The 20546-nt window shown below is 42.9% G+C and overlaps 2 protein-coding genes across 2 annotated transcripts; both read right to left on the bottom strand.

Annotated features, from left to right (window-relative positions):
* Positions 1–1729: 1729 nt before the first annotated feature.
* On the bottom strand, positions 1730–13706 carry stoml1 (stomatin (EPB72)-like 1). Its single transcript, XM_083763810.1, has 7 exons — positions 13374–13706; positions 5909–6015; positions 5094–5243; positions 4256–4459; positions 3883–4093; positions 3369–3572; positions 1730–2663 (listed from the first exon to the last, which is right to left on the bottom strand). The coding sequence occupies exons 1-7, from the start codon at positions 13519–13521 to the stop codon at positions 2467–2469; spliced, it is 1221 nt and encodes a 406-aa protein (XP_083619936.1). The 5' UTR covers positions 13522–13706; the 3' UTR covers positions 1730–2466.
* Positions 13707–14303: 597 nt separating this feature from the next.
* Positions 14304–17883, bottom strand: LOC310857089 (photoreceptor-specific nuclear receptor-like; the record flags this gene model as incomplete). The annotated part of the gene is made up of 8 exons (XM_083762702.1): positions 14304–14436; positions 15225–15330; positions 15449–15689; positions 16192–16382; positions 16790–17038; positions 17276–17379; positions 17564–17708; positions 17796–17883. 8 exons carry the CDS (start codon positions 17881–17883, stop codon positions 14304–14306), a joined length of 1257 nt encoding a protein of 418 aa, XP_083618828.1.
* Positions 17884–20546: the final 2663 nt, after the last annotated feature.

The following is a 20546-nucleotide window of genomic DNA, read 5'->3' as shown; positions in this document are numbered from 1 at the left end:
CATATGGTCTCAGGCTGCCCTCAAACATGGCCAGTAGATCCCTGTCACACATATTCAAGGTGACATCTGGCTGCTGGCACGGGGAGCCTACATCAGCTGCACCGCTGCCTACGATGCACACACAGACAATAAAACAAATGTTAAGGGTGCTTTGTGGCATTGGGCAGTTAATGCAAGGGTTCCTAAACCTTTCCATCCCAAGGACCCCCAAATAGTCATCCATAGCCTCTGGCTGCTGCACTCCTATTTTCTTTTCCTTTAAAAAGACAAAAATTAAAATAGAGGCTGTGCGTGAAGTGTGCTTTTCCATAGCTCAGCTTACAAACTGCTGTACTCATCAGTCAAATGTATTGTGTTAAGCTGCCAGTAGGCCAAAGAAGTGGACTTTGTTATAATCATCTTTTATATTTTCGGAAATGTAACTTTCATTTTATAATGGAAGTCAATGGGACTCTGACTGGGCTGAAACATTGCCAAACAAATTTCTAAAACAAATCCGTTACATCCGTTGACATTTTCAATGCAACCTGGTTGAATGGTCACCTTGACTCAGATCCAAGTAATAGCTTTTGCATTGTCCGTCCTCTGAGCTGATGTGGAACTGGAAGCAGGCCCCCACCCGTCTGACCAAGGTGTCCGACAGCAGCAGTTTGACCACCCCCAGCAGCTCCTCCACAGAGCCAGGCCTGGCCATGACGGTCAGAGGAGGAGCATCTCCAAAACGTACATTGTCCTCTAAGGACATACAAGACATAAGATACATGTTATTACACTGCAGTCATACAAACAGAGCAGAAAAGAGATGGTGGAGAGTGAAGACTGATGCTGCGTTCACACGGGCAGATGCAAAGATACAGTCTACCATTCATTGTCATTTGTCAATGGAAGCCAGCGACATGAAGATGCAGAGATGCATCCGACGTTTGTAGTTGCTGCAAAAGCTACAAAAACATTTAGCTGGTTTCAACTTATACAAATTTTAAAAAAGTACAGTCCGGCAACACAGTCCTAAAGAAACACACTATGCAAATTGGAACAGCAAACTATTTGGAACAACATAAAAAGCAAATGGTTTCAATACAACTCATCTTACCTGCTCCATGTTTTCACTCTCGTAGTCGTAACTGATCAATTATACAGTAACATATACAGGCCACTGCTATGGTTACAACTGTCCTGTGGAAAACTGGATCGAGTTACCAAGCAACAACACCGTGACAATGTGACTGTCATCAACATAAGTCATTCCACCTGTTTGTAAACGGTAATCCAAATGAGATGAGAATGGACATTTGTAATGTCTAGTCCTCAAAATTTCTAATGACATTGGGTGGAAAAATAACCAAAATGCATCTGCGAACCTGTAGATGGCGCAAGTGTCCCAGAAAACACCTCAACTGACATTATGTTCCTCAAAAGTGACATGACTTTTACTCAAATAGCAAAGGTCTATTTCACACACAATAAAAATCAGTTACTTGTGATAGAACCGTCACAGAAATAAAAAATCACATTCATGTGAAGTGAGGGGTGCAGCGAGGGCAGTATTTATATCAGCCAGATGGAGTCTCACGTAATTTATCACAAGTCCATAGAATTGGCTAGCATATGACGTGATTTCCAAAAGCCATGCCCCGCAAAACAAAGAAAAAATAAGAGACTCTGAAACTGATGTTTAAAATCTTTTTTTTGGTACTGTACAAACACAGACACAAATATAGAAGTGCACTTTTTAATGCTGTTTGGAGTATTGACATACATTTCAAAAGGAAGCATTGCATGTTGTGCATTCTTATATACCACCCTGTAGGAGTACTAGCTGATATTAATACCTCTGCTCTGCTTCTGTGATTCTAAAGGGCTACACACACCGTCTGCGAACGCCGCGCGTCAAAACAGCCGCCTCCGTTATTTTCAATGAACCTATCGCACACCGGCGGCGTCCGACGCGCGTTCACGCCTCGCCTGACGCTCCGATACGCCACTGTTCTATTTTCCAGGCTTTGCCGCGTCGCTGCGCACCCGGTGTGAGATGGGCTTTACATGGTTTGAACTGTTCATAGTTGGAACTGAAAAGGTTGCTTCATCTCATGTCTGACTAATTTCCACATCAATGTCTGATTTATAATAAATAAAACATTAAACTGCAATTAATTTGCATTACACGATACAAAACACCTATAAATAGATAAAAACACAAGTTACAGTAATTGCATTCTGAAGTTATTTTAGTCAAATAACTAGCAGTCCAATCCCTTGTTGAAATAAATTATAACATGTAAGCTAATTTGGATAGAAATTGGAGCCTACATTACATATTTGTAAAGTCAACTAAGGCAATATGTGAACAAGGAGTACAGTGCAGTGCCATAATCAGAAACTCTTCCACAAGACACATGGCTGCAGCAAAGACTGAAATTTGGACCTTCTAACTGAAGTGGTTGATTCACTAGGACACTGCCACAGCTATTGCCTAAGTAACTTTATGATTTCCTCCAACTTCATTGCAGTCTTCAGGTCTCCCTGGACTTTCAGTCTCCCACTGGTGTAGGCAGCATATGGTCTCAGGCTGCCCTCAAACATGGCCAGTAGATCCCTGTCACACATATTCAAGGTGACATCTGGCTGCTGGCACGGGGAGCCTACATCAGCTGCACCGCTGCCTACGATGCACACACAGACAATAAAACAAATGTTAAGGGTGCTTTGTGGCATTGGGCAGTTAATGCAAGGGTTCCTAAACCTTTCCATCCCAAAGACCCCCAAATAGTCATCCATAGCCTCTGGCTGCTGCCCTCCTATTTTCTTTTCCTTTAAAAAGACAAAAACTAAAATAGCTGATCTACGAGGCTGTGTGTGGTCAATGGGACTCTGACTGGGCTGAAACATTGCCAAACTAATTTCTAGTCATACGTCATAGATACATAGACACAAGCTGGCAACATTGTAGATACAATTGTGGAAACAATGTGGATCCGAGATCCACAATGGAGCCACATCATTCCCATCTGGGTCCCGAGATCCACATGATTAGATTTTTTAAAAGCCAATACAATACAATACACAATACAAGAATCAGAGTGCATATTGTCGTCACATCCAAATCATCAATCAACATAGTATGTGCCTATTACGTGACGATGAAGCATTTTGGAATTGCGTTGTCTTTAGTCAGTAACCATAAGTAATGTGATGGGATTACTTTCAGTAAACTTCGAATTATTTCATGTAACGGTGTATAGTATTTTTTTTTTGTAATTTAAAGTAATCAGATGACATTACTTAGATTACTCTATAATTATATGAAGATGATTTAGTAATCCGTTACATCCGTTGACATTTTTAATGCAACCTGGTTGAATGGTCACCTTGACTCAGATCCACGTAATAGCTTTTGCATTGTCCGTCCTCTGAGCTGATGTGGAACTGGAAGCAGGCCCCCACCCGTCTGACCAAGGTGTCCGACAGCAGCAGTTTGACCACCCCCAGCAGCTCCTCCACAGAGCCAGGCCTGGCCATGACGGGCAGAGGAGGAGCATCTCCAAGCTCATCTACAAAACTTACATTGTCCTCTAAGGAAATGCAAGACATAAGATACATGTTATTACACTGGTCATACAAACAGAGCAGAAAAGAGATGGTGGAGACTGATGCTGCGTTCACATGGGCAGATGCAAAGATACAGTCTACCATTCATTGTCATTTGTCATTGGAAGCCAGCGACATGAAGATGCAAAGATGCATCAGACGTTTGTAGTTGCTGCAAAAGCTACAAAAACATTGAGCTGGTTTCAACTTCAGATACAAATACGCTGTGTAGCTTTGCATCTTTGTATATGTTCCATCTGCCAGTGTGAAAGCAGCATGAGTGTGTTGCAGCACCTTTCTGAGGCTGAAGAAGTCCACCTTGACCCATAAAGTGCATGGCCAGCTGCTGAATGGGGCCAGCAAGGCCCTCCAGCCCAGGCACTGAGGGAGGCACAATGAAAGGCCCTGAGGGGCCCTCCTGTGGGGCCTTTAGTAAAGATCCCACTGCCAGCTCCACTCTGTCCACCTCCAGACCCCAGGACCGGGTCATCTCATTGATGTCCACCTGTGAGAAAAATAGTTGGTTTCAATGAATTAAGTCTGAACCGACAAACAAACTCATTTTGAAGATGTTCACCTATAATGAGATGCCCAAAATAGGGACACCAGGTTGAAACACCAGGTGGAAAGTGTTTAATTTAACTCGGAAGAATCTTCTTGTCCTCACCCCAAGGTATTCCCCCAGCTTCACTCTCTCAGTTTGGATTTCTCCAACAGTCTTCTTTCCCAGGCTTTGGGTCATGACGTTCTGCGATGTTAGCCTGGTCGATGCGTTGAGGTCCTGGACAGACACCACCGACATGACTGGATTCCAGATTCGGAACTGAATGTCTGCTCCCATCAACAGCACACCACCATCCCGAGTAGTCACCTGGAATGGTAGCATTTCAGAAGATGCAAAATAACCTCGCTGTTTTCTCTCCTTCGCCAAGTTTAATATGCAGGCGTGTTCCTGATTGTATACGTGCCACAATGTTAAACGTGCATTGGCATTCCCAGATCAGGATAGTGTCTCCATGTTACATTTGGTGCAGGCTGGCAAACAGCTGGTTTAACCACTTAAACCTAATTAAAACTATACTGTAAACTTGACCTGAGTTGGCTCCACACTCGGTCCACTCTTCCCCCCCCCCCCCCCCCCCCCCCCCCTCTACACAAAAGCTTTTTGAAAATCTACAAACTCACAACGTATTGCAACTTAAATTAAGTGATCCTTCAAAATATGCATACTAGGGTTCAAGTGGTTTAAAGGTCATTTCAACAAATTGACTATGTTTTTCCAGACCATCGGAACTACAGACATCTGTAAGACACCGGGACTACCTTTACATATAGCAAAGGGTCCAGTTTGCGCCCTTAGCTGGATCTTAACACAGTGGGACTTATCCAGGAGCTACAGTGGAGGGAGAGGTCCCCTGGCACTGCACCACTGTAATTGAGATGGGTTAAAGGCAGAGAATCAATTTCCCCACAGTGATCAATAAAGTATGTGTATGTTGGTGTACCTGACAGGGAGGTATGTTGAAGGCTCGGGTACGCAGGTCTACCCTTTGCCATTGGTCTATGAGGGGCAGCAGAAGGACAACTCCGGGTCCTTTTGGAGGACAAATCCGTCCCAGACGGAACACAACAATCCTCTGGTAGTTAGGAACCGTCTAGTGACAATGCCAAACACAGAGTTTGTTAGGATTGATCTAAAAGTTGTATTGCACTGGCTAGCCCTATATGGCTTTGACCTATCATATCATACCCTCCCAGGTAGCAGACTAGCAGAGTCATCGCGGCAACAAATAGAAGTTGTAGTAGCGATGCTTGGGTACTCAACTCACCCCTTCAGTCAGCTATTGTTCTCTAGTTCCATGCAGTTGAAAGTCAAATATATACATTTTTCCAGGAGCTTCACACAGATTATCCTACCCGACAGGTCTGGACATATGAAAATTGATTTTTGTGAGCACATACAGTAGGTATCGAGCACACAATTGGCAGGTGCCAAACACACCTGTGTGCCCAAAACTGCCCATACATGTGTGCTCACCAAAGGATGTTTTAAGGCCCAGTCGGGTATGAGAATGTGGTCCAGGTGAAGCTCTTAGGAAATTGATGTACCCATTTTGGGTTTTGAAGATTTTATTTTTATTTTGACGTCAGGCCTAAATGGGTTAAAACACAATTTCCACCAGAATTGTCAAATGGATTAGAATCTAGAGGACATGGGGCACTGCATAGGTGATCTATGGCTGAGCCTGTGTACAGTATGGCATACATGAAATGAATTGTGTGTAATATAACAGCTTATATAGGAGGAATGCCCACTAACTTTCAACACAAACCATCCTGATATAGGAAAACTTATAACGGTTAAGATGTGGACCAAGAAAATGACAATCAGGTTGCAGATCCAGGACAGCCATCCTTGTGACAAATCTACAAGAGAGGTAGAAAGTACTATATGATTAATATGCAGTCATACTACTTTATCACTGCAACACATGATGCATTTTCTTTGTTGGATTTAGCCTAAGATTACATTTTAGACTCTCGTAGATGTATTTGATCGAGTTTGATTTATTTTTTTTAATCTACTGTAGGCTACGAGAGTCTAAACTGAGGCTTCATTTCCCTGAGGTTGGAGAACGGACACTAGGCTGAGCCCAGAGCTCTGTCCGAACATGTACAAATGCAAAATATAAGGTGCTTGCCCTGATGCCCCAAATATTAGAGAGGCCTGCTGGGTGCTTGTGCAATGTATTAGTCCGTAGTTTCAATGAAGAAAGTGTTTTAATCCCGTTTGTGGCCGATTCTGTCGGAAATTCCCAATATACATGGCGGTAGTGAGAGGGCGCATCCGGTGACAGTCGGAATTACCATAGAGTTATATATACTCTAAGGGAATTACGCTCAACGTAAACAGGAAGTAAAACGAAGGGTGCACAGAGATGGGCAGTATTTGAAATACATGTATTTGAAATACGTATTTGAAATACTTTTTTGTATTTTGTAATTTGTATTTCGCTGGGATGGAAGAAATGAGATGTATTTTGTATCTAAATACTTTCAGATTGAGTATTTTCTGTATTTCAAATACATAAAATACTTTTTTTGTTTTAATGTAATTTTATTCTCAAATGGACATGTTAAACATTTACACTGCCTCAGGTTTAAACTGTCAAAACACACGCACCCATACACACAACACAACACAATGTGTGATGTCACTTCTATTCCGCCTTCTGATTAATCAATCAGATTGATTGATTGAAATATGTATTAACAGTTTGCAGAATTACAGTACATTTCAATCACAAACTCAATACAAAGACTGTTAACTATGAGTAGACGACCCAATTAATCATTACACTTGTTTACAACAGGGTCCACCATGTTCAATTCATCAAAACATTTAGAGACGTACAAATAGACACTTCTATATAGTTAAAGAACAGAACAGGAATTCATCATAAAGGAAGCAAAAAGGGAAAAGATACATATACAGTGAGGGGAAAAAAAAGGGGGGGGGGGGGGGCGGTGGGGGGGATTCAGATTTTATGGGGGCCAGTTTCGCATTGCAGCCGTCCGTAGGTGCCCTTTGAGAGCGGTTTTGAAGGAGTCAAGGGATTCACATGTCTTAATGACTGTTGGTAGGGCGTTCCACATTTTGGTGGCATAGGAGTGAAAATAATTTAGTCCCTTGTTTGTGCCGGATCTGGGTTGTACATGGTTTGTTGCACTCCCTCTGGTGTTGTGGGTGTGGTATTAGACAGGTAGACAGGTAGACCCTACAGCTGACCCTCGAACGGATCGGTCGCACTTCAGAGAGCTCCCCAGACAACAGCGATTTTTAGCTATGTTTTCAACCTTTTCCGCCTTTTTCCTCCTCTTCATGCTATGGATTACGGACGCATACTTTAATCCAACAAGGACCTTACACCACCAAGAAGAGATGGAACGTCAAGGAATCGAAGCGGAGGAGTTTCACAGCGATTTTTACCTTCTAACTGGCGTTGAATGTAAACACATTTCTTTTGGATCAGCAGCGATTCATGGCCTGTTAACAGCGAACCCGAATCGCAAGTACAAGCCCCCGACTGGCAAGATGGATCGCAGAACTGTGATTATTCTTTTCTTGTTACTATCGGGAGATATTCACTTCAATCCTGGACCGGTTACCCGATCACAAGCAAGACTGCACTCACAGCAGCAACTGTTGCTTCCGCAAACAACGGCCGTTCCCATCGCAACGCACCACGGCTTCCACGCCTTCCAGAGCGACGCGAGCGCCTCGAGCGCCTCCCCCACGGAACGGACCACGGACGCAACTTCAAGATCAGCCCATGAACTGCAGACAACCAACGCCAGCGGACCCCCACATACCACCGCAGGCGTTTTGTTCGCCGAAGCCACCCCAGCGGCAGTGATCATGGAGCTGAACGAGGAACACCACCCCCTCCCCCACACCCACAGTCAACCCAGGACTACAGAGGATAATAGACCACCCATTCCCACCCCAGCCACGGACCCAGACACCAGGATGGATCTGACCTGGCCTACAGACATGTCCAGACATGTTCAGACATGTTCAGACACCCCCCACATTCCACCGCCCCTCCCCACTCACACCTCAGCCTCGGACATTCAACCGCCCATCCTCAGTCACACCTCTGAGTACTTCAACACAGACGAAATTAACACAATCGTCGCATCCAACGGCCTTCACCTGTTCCATTTGAATGTGAATAGCTTGAGTCCCAAACTAGCTGAGATCAGACATCTGTTCCAGAACGGTAAGGCAAACATACTGTGTTTCTCTGAAACTAAACTTGATGAGTCTACTAAAGACCCAGAGATTGAAATAGAAAATTACTCAGTCATTAGAAATGACAGAAACAGGCATGGTGGTGGCGTGTGCATGTATATTCACCAAGATACTGAATACATTACTCGTACTGACTTGCAGCATGATGAAATTGAAACTGTGTGGGTTGAATTAATTTTCAAAAATGCTAAATCGGTATTAGTGGGCACCGTCTATAGACCGCCCGATCAGAATGGGTTCTATGATATACTTGAGGGGTGCTTAGCTGGGGAGGAATGTGTAGAGAAGATCCTGATTGGCGACTACAATACGGATATGCGTCATAAGGAAGCTCCTGTGTTCAAGTCATTTAGTCGGTTTTGTGATCTGCATAGTATCAGTCAGCTAATTACCCAACCCACAAGAGTGTGTGATTCTTCTCAAACTGTCATTGATCTCATTCTGACCTCGGACAAATCCAGAATCTCAAAGAAAGGGGTTATTGTATGTGGGCTCAGTGATCATTTTATGATTTTCTGTACCCGCAAAATACAAAAACTAAAGTTTGACTGTCACAAAACAGTCATATCTAGGGACCTCAAAACCTACTCTAGTGAGGCCTTTAACCTTGAACTGGAGAATCTGGATTGGTCCGATGTGCTCAGGAGCTCACTAGTCGAAGAAGCATGGCTTGGCTTTAAAACCAAATTTACATCAGTACTAAACATCATGGCTCCTTTGAGAACCGTCAGGGTCAAAACCCGCTCGGAGCCATGGATGAATTCGGACATACTGACTGCAATGAAAGCCAGAGACAACAAATGCTCTGAACTTCTTAAATGCAAGTCCAAACTAGCCAAGTGCAAGCGCTTCGACAGTGATCTCCAAACCAAACTGTGCAACCTAAAAGCCCAGTGTAACAAGCTAAGAAACGGTGTAATTGCCATGACCAAATCAGCCAAATGTAACTTTATCAATGATAAAGCCGAGGAAATCAAAAACAATCCTCGGGAGCTATGGAAGTTACTAAACAACCAACTAGGCTGTGGTCGGAAACTAAAAACCAGGTTTACTAACATAAACATCAAATCGAATAACACCCTCATCACTGACAAACTCGATGTAGCCAACCACTTGAACATCTTCTTTACAAACATTGCAACAAAGCTGGTTAGCAAACTGCCCTCCCACTCTGGGCGTTTTGGTGTAGAGCACATCAAAGCCTTCTACAAAAACCTTGGTGTTTGTAAAGATGATTTTAAAATGGCAATGGTAACAACCGAGGAGGTACTTAAAAAACTGAGTGCCCTCCAACCCCACAAGGCCACTGGCCATGACAATATTCCCTCCAAATTTCTCAGAGACTCAGCCTTTTCCATAGCTCCAGTCATCACCCACATAGTTAACCTCTCCATCAAACAGGGACAGGTCCCCCAAGATTTTAAACTGGCCAAAGTAACCCCCTTGTACAAAAAAGGGAGTAAATTAGAACCCGGCAACTACCGCCCTATTTCTATTCTAAGCTCCATCTCGAAAGTGATGGAAAAAATAGTCTATGAACAGGTTGAAAAGTATCTTGCCACTAATAAATTGCTGTACGAGTTCCAATCTGGTTTCAGAACATCCCACTCCACTGACACATGCCTCCTCTATTTGAGCGACCACATCAAACACGAGGTGGATGCTGGAAAATACTGCGGCATGGTCATGCTGGACCTCCAAAAGGCTTTTGACACCGTGAACCACTCCATACTGGTTAACAAGCTTAAAGCTATTGGTTTTGATAGCACATCAGTGAGCTGGATGCAATCCTACCTGGAGGGGAGAGAACAGATGGTGGAGGTGAACGGAACACTGTCCCCTCCCCTCCCAGTGAGCTGTGGCGTCCCACAAGGAAGCATACTAGGGCCTTTACTGTTCCTAATTTATGTTAACGACATGACTTCAGCTTGTGACTGCAACTTGTTCCTGTTCGCAGATGACTCAGCACTGCTGGTCTCGGACAGGAACAAACTGCAGGTTGAAAAGACCCTCAGCTCTGAACTCGGTAGAATCTGCACCTGGCTCGCTGATAACAAACTATCCTTACACCTGGGAAAAACTGAATCCATCCTCTTCGGATCAAATAGTAAACTCAGCAAGGCAGATGGCTTCTTGGTTAGAGTCGGTGACAATATTATCACACGAAAAGATGAAATTACCTACCTAGGTTCCATCCTGGAGGCCAATCTTTCCGGTGATAAAATGGCCACCAACGTAATCAAAAAAGTCAATCAAAGAACAAGATTCCTTCACAGGATCTCCTCACTGGTCAGCAAAACCACCTTGAAGACCTTAACAGGAGCCCTCGTACAAGGTTTCTTTGACTATGCATCCACCTCTTGGTACCACAGCACCTCAAAGGCCCTTAAAACAAGGCTCCAGACCTCTCAAAACAAACTGGTCAGGCTCCTACTTGGCCTCACCCCCCGAACCCACCTCACCCCTGCCCACTTTGACAGGCTGGGATGGCTTAGGGTCGACGACAGAGTACAGCATCTTGCAATGGGTCTGGTCCACAAGATTCGATACACCACCAAGATACCCATGTACCTGTCTAAATACTTCCTTAATGTAAACGAAGTCCACACCCACAACACCAGAGGGAGTGCAACAAACCATGTACAACCCAGATTCGGCACAAACAAGGGACTAAATTATTTTCGCTCCTATGCCACCAAAATGTGGAACGCCCTACCAACAGTCATTAAGACATGTGAATCCCTTGACTCCTTCAAAACCGCTCTCAAAGGGCACCTACGGACGGCTGCAATTCGAAACTGGCCTCTGTAAAATCTGAATCCCCCCCACCCCCCCACCCCATTTTCCCTCACTGTATATTGTATATTTTCCCTTTTTTGCTTCCCATATGATGAATTCCTGTTCTGTTCTTTACCTACAGAGAAATGTCTATTTGTATGTCTCTAAATGTTTGTATGTCCTTAAATGTTTTGATGAATTGAACAATGTGGACCCTGTTGTAAACAAGTGTAATGCTTAATTGGGTCGTCCACTCACAGTTGACAGTCTTTGTATTGAGTTTGTGCTTAAAATGTACTGTAAATTCTACAAACTGTTAATAAAGATTTCAATCAATCAATCAATGGGTATCTTGGTGGTGTATCGAATCTTGTGGACCAGACCCATTGCAAGATGCTGTAGTCTGTCGTCGACCCTAAGCCATCCCAGCCTGTCAAAGTGGGCAGGGGTCACGGGGTGAGGTGGGTTCGGGGGGTGAGGCCAAGTAGGAGCCTGACCAGTTTGTTTTGGGAGGTCTGGAGCCTTGTTTTAAGGGCCTTTGAGGTGCTGTGGTACCAAGAGGTGGATGCATAGTCAAATAAACCTTGTATGAGGCCTCCTGTTAAGGTCTTCAAGGTGATTTTGTTGACCAGTGAGGAGATCCTGTAAAGGAATCTTGTTCTTTGATTGACTTTTTTGATTACGTTGGTGGCCATTTTATCACTATGCATGCACCTCTTGGTACCACAGCACCTCAAAGGCCCTTAAAACAAGGCTCCAGACCTCCCAAAACAAACTGGTCAGGCTCCTACTTTGCCTCACCCCCCAAACCCACCTCACCCCTGCCCACTTTGACAGGCTGAGATGGCTTAGGGTCGACGACAGAGTACAGCATCTTGCAATGGGTCTGGTCCACAAGATTCGATACACCACCAAGATACCCATGTACCTGTCTAAATACTTCCTTAATGTAAACAAAGTCCACACCCACAACACCAGAGGGAGTGCAACAAACCATGTACAACCCAGATTCGGCACAAACAAGGGACTAAATTATTTTCGCTCCTATGCCACCAAAATGTGGAACGCCCTACCAACAGTCATTAAGACATATGAATCCCTTGACTCCTTCAGAACCGCTCTCAAAGGGCACCTACGGACGGCTGCAATTCGAAACTGGCCCCCGGAAAATCTGAATCCCCCCCCCCCCCGACCACCCCCCCCTTTTTTTCCCTCACTGTATATGTTTCTTTTCCCTTTTTGCTTCCTTTATGATGAATTCCTGTTCTGTTCTTTAACTATATAGAAGTGTCTATTTGTACGTCTCTAAATGTTTTGATGAATTGAACATGCGGTGGACCCTGTTGTAAACAAGTGTAATGATTAATTGGGTCGTCCACTCACAGTTAACAGTCTTTGTATAGATTTTTTGCTTGAAATGTACTGTAATTCTGCAAACTGTTAATACATATTTCAATCAATCAATCAATCAATCAAAGCTTACACACTCAAATTGAACCACAAATGAGAGGCAGAGTAGTGCGGGCCTTCAGTTGTTGGAGACTAACCTCACAAGGCTCATATCTTCAAGTTCTTCTTAATAATCTTCAATGTATTAGACATTCTGACAGGTCATTCATTTAATATTTGGCAATCAATTATGAATTTACTTATCATTATACACATGTTCATGAAAATGTATTTTCATGTATTTTCAAAATACAAAATACGTATTTGTATCTCAAATACATTTCTCAGACCTGTATTTGTATTTTGTATTTAGATACATTTTTGACCCAGTATTTGTATTTTGTATCAAAATACATTTTCAATGTATTTTGCCCATCTCTGAGGGTGCAATGAGAAATGCCGTTCGGCCACAAACGGGATTAAATTAAAACACTTCTTTATTGAAAACTACGGACTGTAACATTGCACAAGCACCCCACAGGCCTCTCTAACATTTGGGGCATCAAGGTAAGCGCCTTATATTTCGCGTCGCATATACACAGTTACCAGTCCAGTCCATGACAGTCACACCCAGCGATCATACAAGCGCTTAGCCCTTAAACATGGTCGTCGTAAGCACGAATATCATGTGAACCATGGCTAACAATTTACAACTGTCTATTATGATAAATTAACGTAGCCACTACGGGTTATTTGTGGGATTCATTGGGATATACCCTGGCCTATAATAACTGTTACCTACCGGTGAAGTCGTTGTCAGTGACTTTAGGTATGTAGTCAAAAGAGTGTCCTTTATGTTGGTGGGACTGACTCTCTCTTTCCACGAACAATCCTGGGTGTCTTCTTGTGTCGCTCTGTTGAAGGGACTGGTAGTGGTAGCTGCTAGACATCGTCACCACGCACTACTCAAATTCGATACATTATATACTATTACTATATTATACTTAACCATTTCTTAGACATTTGCTGACGGGTTGTCTGCACAAAAACGAGCTGCTTGGATGGCCAGTGTCAATGTTGTCCACTTCCGTGTTTATTTCAGTCCTTGGTTTATTTATTCCCCATTCTTCTTTGGTTTTACTGATGGCTATCGAGCGTTGACTATCAGACTATGTATGTGGTGCTTAGCGTTACATTGGTGCATTACCGCCACCCTCTGCTTCTAAAAAAGCACTGCAGAGATTCTCTAGTAAGATTAACCTGTGCCCTGACTGTCCTCTACTTGTGATGTAGCTTCATAAAATAAGCTGATTAGGAGGAAATCTTCCTCTTGAGAACAAATCGATGATCAGGGATGAACACAGTGCACATTGCACAAGAACAATAACTGACACCAAATAAAGGTATTAGTTTATTTTTATTTACTAAAAATACATATTCAAATTTCAAAATTACACAACACATAATATTTCCTACTTTCCAGCATCTATAAATAAATAGTTCCTTCAATATAGCAAAAGTAAATTATTTGTAACATTGAAAACAAGGAAACCAAATTATTGATTGTATTGCAGTGTGTGGTCTGTGACTTATGGTGGTGGGCGGTGGCTCATCATTATCATCATTATTTAATTATGACTTTAAGAAAAACAGCATGAAATAAAATTCCTGGAACAAGATGTATTTTGAGAGCTGGCTTCATAAAACCACTGCATTTTTGCATGGGGCTCATTTAGTTTTTGAACATGTCACAAAGCAGCTTCTCCATGGGTGTGTTTCCAATGGTCCTGTGAAAGAACAGTTGCTCTATCCTTTTTGAGCTGACCAAATGGAGGGATGGCAGCAAGAGCAAAAGTCTTCCACACCTGAACAACAACAAAATTATGAGTCTGTTTTCATAATAAATGACACACACACACACACAGACCCTCTGGGCACACTTTAGCGGACAGCCGCGGACAGAAGAAGCTGTGTTTTACGTCATTTCCGAGTTTTTAGATAGCTGGTGGATGGAAAAGAAGCTCCACCTCCGTGGCTGACTGCCACACAGCTTCTTCTGTCTGCGGCTGTCCGCTAAAGTGTGCCCAGAGACACACACACACACACACACACACACACACACACACACACACACACACACACACACACACACACACACACACACACACACACACACACACACACACACACACACACAGCACATACTGTAGGTGTCATTAACCCATTAAGACCTGATTCTACAAATGTCTTCTAAATCATGATAGTTTTCTGAAAAACCTATATGTTTCTATATCAGTGGTTCTCACAGTTTTTCATGTCAAGGACCCCCAGAATTATCTATATTTGGCCACAGACCCCCCCATCTGAAAATATGTTGTTGCAGGGACCCACCAGAAGCCAATATATAAGTATATAATGATTGCGGTGAAAGAATATAGATTCAAAGATTTGCACACGTTTTCACAATTTTTCAAAAATAGAATATCTACAAGCTCATAGCACGGCACTCAGTGGCGCGCTATGAGCTTGTGGATCTGCTATTTTCAACGGCTAAAGTTTTAAATAATAGTTAAAGTTTTTAAAAGCTAAGGCGACAAGGATGTGTTCCAAGTCTTAATGGGGTTAAAGCCCTTTTTGTTATTATTGGGTGTACCTGGCAGCTTGGGCTGGGTATACAGAATTGATGTGCTGACCCAACAGCACCTGCGACTGGTCCTGCAGATTTTCCACCTGTTCTGGGTCTTTCAGACCTCGAATCTCTGCAATGAAGTCACACAACTGATGTTAGTTACAATGACCACCCACGCCAATGAATAAACACCTAAAGTAATACCTGAAAAGAGAAATAGAAAATAGCAAAGCAATATGCTGGCTCACCTGGCTTGAAGAGTACAATGGCTTTGAGACAGGCAAACTCAGTGGGATCAACAGCCAGGGTCTTGAAGCGATTAAAGACCTCCTCTAGGATACGCAGGTCATTGGAGGGGAGGCTGCCTTTGGAACTCTGCGTGGGGGACAGTTCTGGCAGAGACAGGAGGGGGCAGCTGTCCAAGGGTAAGGACCACTGGATGGCACACAGCAGAAACATCTCACTCCAAGCTTCCTCCAGCAGGATCACCTGGAAATGACGCAGGAATACATCTGAGTGTAAATTACAGTGGTGGAAAAAGTACTTTTTTTACTTAAGTAAAAGTATCAATACAACGTAGAAACACTCTGTTACAAGTAAAAGTCAGGAATTTAAAATGTACTTTAGTAAAAGTACAAAAGTATTGGCTTCAAAATGTACTTAAAGTACCAAAAGTAGAAGTAATCATTCGTGTAGAATGTCCCATTTCAATTTTTCAAATGTATAAAAAGCTTTTGAAAATAGCAGATCTACAAGCTGCAATAGGGCTGAAGTGGTTACTGTTTTGTAATAGTAACTAAAGTTCTCAAATAAATGTAGTGGAGTAAAAGTACAAAATGTGCCTTGGAGATGTAGTGGAGTAGAAGTAAAAGTATTGGAAATTGGAAATAGTTAGTTACCGGTACTGTCCACCACTGGAAGTGGTGCAGGATTACATTTGAGTGTAAATTACAATTTACAACAAAGTAAATAAAATAAAAACAAACCTTACCTGGTCTCTGAATGGCAAGTGAGAGAAAACAGGCAGGTTCTTTGCCCATTTGACAGACATGAAGAGGAGACGAGCTGATGTCTCATACACACTCTCTGGGCAGCAGGAGTTGTACAAGGAAGACGAGCGACATTCAGAGGGTGGCCTATCTCTCTCTGGCTCATTCGTTGTCACGTCAATATTCTCTTCCACTGCAAAGCACAGAGAAAGAGAGTCAGGGAAATCATACAGCGATCCCTAGACACATTTTATCCCTGCCGGGCACAAGCCTTGTGTGTGTGTAGTCACAAGCGCTTGTTAATGTTTTATCGGTTAATGTTTATAAAACCTACAGACAGACTTAACCCGACTTTCTACCTGAATGTGTTAACACTGAAGTGTTTTCCAAATTTTCTAAAATTGTCACATTGCAACGTGTTGTCAGCTTGTAGATCGGTTATTTTCGCGACTTTTGCACAAAACTGTCATACGCCGTCAACGATGTATAAAACAGGCCATAAATGTATTTAAAAAGCATAAAAAGATAGATACAAGGTTTCTGCCTGACATCCTTATAATAACCCATGCTCCATCTTCACATATCCCTGCATGGTCTCACCATCCTCAGGCTCCAGTTTGGCACAAGTCTCAGCAGTAAGTAGGCTGACCATGAGGCGGTGGTTGTTTTGTGGGCCGTCGCTGGGCTTTGTGGGGGCAGGAGGTGTGATGGAGGTGTTGACCAGTGGTCTACTGATGATGGAGTATGTGGGCTCCCTTGTCGTAGCCAGGTGCTCCTTTTCTGCGTCCATATTAATGGAGTCCAGGCTGACCTGTGCTGTGCTCCGAGGCTGACGCTCATTCTGCACAGCTGTGAACAAATAGGAATACACTTTGACACATGGACATCCATAAAAGAATCATACCCTTATTACACTGATACTGAATGTTTCAAAACATGAAAAGTAGTATGTTTTCAGAATACATTTCTTTCTTTCTTTTGAACATTCCAAATGTCTTTTCTCCTAAATGTATTTTTGCTCATTTTGAAACATATATTACTGGGGTGGGGAGTCTATTTTCCACTGTAGGCTCATTTTCTACTCACCATCTTTGTTCATGCCAGCTTGGAGGCACCTCTTCAGTCGACATGCTTGACACTGGTTGCGATGAGCCTTGTCAACTGGGCACATACCAGTTCCAGCCTGACACCTGTGAGTTTTGACCAGAGCCATGTTCTAATTAACCAATATCTACCTGTATTATGATTTGCCAGGAATGTGACACATTGTGAGCTTTTAGATCAGCTATATCTGGTGAGCGACACCATTGTGACAGAGAATAATTTCAGCATAACTGTTGTTTTTTTTGTAGGCATGTGTATCCCCATCCTCACCTGTAGATTAGTCTGCGTCTCACGCTGCGTTTAAAGAAGCCACTGCATCCATTACAGGCATAGATGCCATAGTGTTTCCCACTGCTTGTGTCAGAGCAAACTTTACACAACAGGCCTTGAGGTGGTGATTTCCCCGGAGCTAGAGCTTTAGCCGAAGAGAGCAAGATTGAGTAACTCGGATCATAGTTCGTTTCAGAAGTGAAACTGCAACACATTTTTGTTTCTGGCTCACCTGCTTGAGCAGCATCTGTGTTGTGTTGTCGTGAGTCCTTCGAGTTGGAAGAAGGTAACATGTTGATTTTGGCCATGTGGTCCTCCATTGTGAGATGTGAATGTATTCTATGAAATACTCTAATACAATTCTGTCCTCTATGCAGTCTTTCCTGAGAATTTAAGTTGAGAATGACAGAAATAGATGTTCTGCCAAAACAAGAAGATTCTAGTACTGTCCACCAATGCTGTCCACACCTTGCACAGAGATACTCGGGGAGTAACTCCTGGAGTGCATCAAGAGTTTGGTCCTGTGCTGCTGTCCCGGGTCAGTGGCCTCCGTTGTTTGTACAGAAATGGGTCTGCCACCTCTTCCTTTTCTATGTGCCAGACTGATCGTGTGAGCCTGTGTCATCTGGGGGCTCTCTGAAGGAAGACAAGAAGATTAGTACCAGGCGCTGTGTAAGCAAATACTGATTTGTCATCCCCTTAATCTTTACTGTCCATAAGGGTGGATCAATCAGTCACACCACTCAGGGGCAGAACCACACTCAACAAGTGTGAACAATGAAAAAGAACAAGGAAATATCCAGTCTGTGTGTTTTGGTTTTTTAAAGCCCGCACTTTGAATCAAATTGCTTTGAGTTGTGCTGTATTATGTTTTTTTTTTACTTTTTTTCCCATGATGTGTCATGCTGTGGCTGAATGTTTGCAACATCATGTAAGACTTAATTAATTTTATTTTCCCTGCTTTCATCTCATTTTCCACTCTTATATCTTATCTCCCTCAGAGCTCAGACAGGTTTTCTGCCTCCACCAACTAATCCATTCTTGTTTTCCGTATGAGTCAGTGTAAGTCATACTAATCTAGATTTGTATCTGATGCACTTGCTTGAGCATCTAGTTGCCAGTAAAACAGTAATGTTATCTTAGTTGTCTTTTTACCTTTTACATCATTATTTCCTATTTAAATTTGCTCTACTGAGATGTTGACAAAAGCAAATGGAAATGACCTTATAGACTGTTTCAGCATTGTATTGCTTTGGTCCTGTCAAATTAGCAGTGCCATCTCTTTCCATGTGGCATTGGGAGAACGCTACTATCCCAAATCAACAAAGAAGCTTATGCCACCACCAAACATGGTCTCCCTCCTTGAGAGGGATCATGGAAGGGGATGATGAGAAGAAAAACAATTAGTGCTAAGGTTGAAAGAGCACCAAAGAGTTGACCCTTAAGCCTGATTCATACTTAGTTGCATGACGGTGTCGTGAGTAGACTTCAAGTCTATTCTTCTACCATATGGTGGCTGCACTGGCTGCTCTCTGAAAGCCCAGGCTGCCCAATTAGTGACCCATGCACAATATACTGCTAATTAAAGGTCAGTCATTTGCTGTTTTCTTTTCCAAGCCAGTGGATAAAAACACGTCCATATTGTTCTTTTATACTACAACCAATGGCTGGTCAGGTGGCATAAATACTGAACAGCACTAGTATTATTTTTTTCCTGCTCAGTTTTTAATTTGCCTTTTTAATTTAATTTTCTTCTTTTATGTCTAAAATCCTTATTACGGCACTCTTGATTTTTAGGGTTTGTATCCAAAACAGAGCCCTCTCTGTTAGCCTAAATGAGTGTATAAAAGGATTAAAGATTTTGAAGGGCTTGTTTGATAGAGCTATTTGACCTCAGAACTCATTTTCTCATTGGATCAGTCACACACAGAGACGCGTGCACATGTACACGTGCACACACACACACACACACACACACACACACACACACACACACACACACACACACACACACACACCGAGTTCCTGTGTAGAAAAAGGAACTCGGTTTGGTTCTTCTTAGAACATTCCTCCCAGGTCGTTCTTTGTTTATTCCCACTAACAACGGCTGGGTTTCCCCGAACACATTTAGTGTAAGACTTGTAGTGCTGCACATGCTCAGATGCCCTCTAGGCCACACACAGAAGCCTGTGAACATAGACATTCCGTGCATAGATGGGCCAGGCAATGGTAGGCCTACTGTCAGCTGTCCTGCAGTCCAAATATTATTAAATTGAATTTCAGAATGGTAGACCTGAGGCCTACCATTGCTTGGCACATCTATGCACGAAATGTCTATGTTCAGAGGGCATCTGAGCATGTGCGGCACTACAAGTCTTACACTAAATGCGTTCGGGAAACCCAGCACAACATGTTATGGGCAGTGGTGCTGACAGAATCTGTCGTAATTACACAAACTGTAAATCACACAATAAAAATGCTTAACCTTACATTATTACATCTAATCTAAGTAATGCTGAATGACACTGTGGTCCAGTGGTGGACGGGGGGATATTGCAAGTGGGACCCCAAATGATTGGCAAAACATTAAGATTTAAAAACATGTAAAAAAAAAACCAAACATGGTATTGGTTATTTTAAACTTGAAAAGTGAGTTTTCGTTGTGATACTGATCAATTATAAATTATACAATTATATGTTACTCCCATTGATCCAAGCCGGCCACAATCGATTGATTGATTGTTAAAATATACATGCTCTGAAAATGCAAGCAACCCATTCCCAGCTGTCTGTCCACTTAACAGCTCAGTAGTCAGATGAGTGGGTCGATTTTCAAGTGGGGCCCTGATCCAGAAAAGGTTGAGAACCACTACCGCAGCAAGTGGGTTACATAAGTTAGAGCCTGCAGGCCTGAGAAATAGGAGCTACATGGACTGGATTACCTCACCTGCATGTCTGGGGAAAGCTGATCATCTCCATCCCC

This window comes from Protomyctophum parallelum, assembly GCF_964188405.1.
Source record: "Protomyctophum parallelum genome assembly, chromosome: 4".
NCBI classification, from domain to species: domain Eukaryota; kingdom Metazoa; phylum Chordata; class Actinopteri; order Myctophiformes; family Myctophidae; genus Protomyctophum; species Protomyctophum parallelum.
Note: the sequence above shows the minus strand (reverse complement) of the source record. Positions and strands in the feature narration are given on the sequence as shown.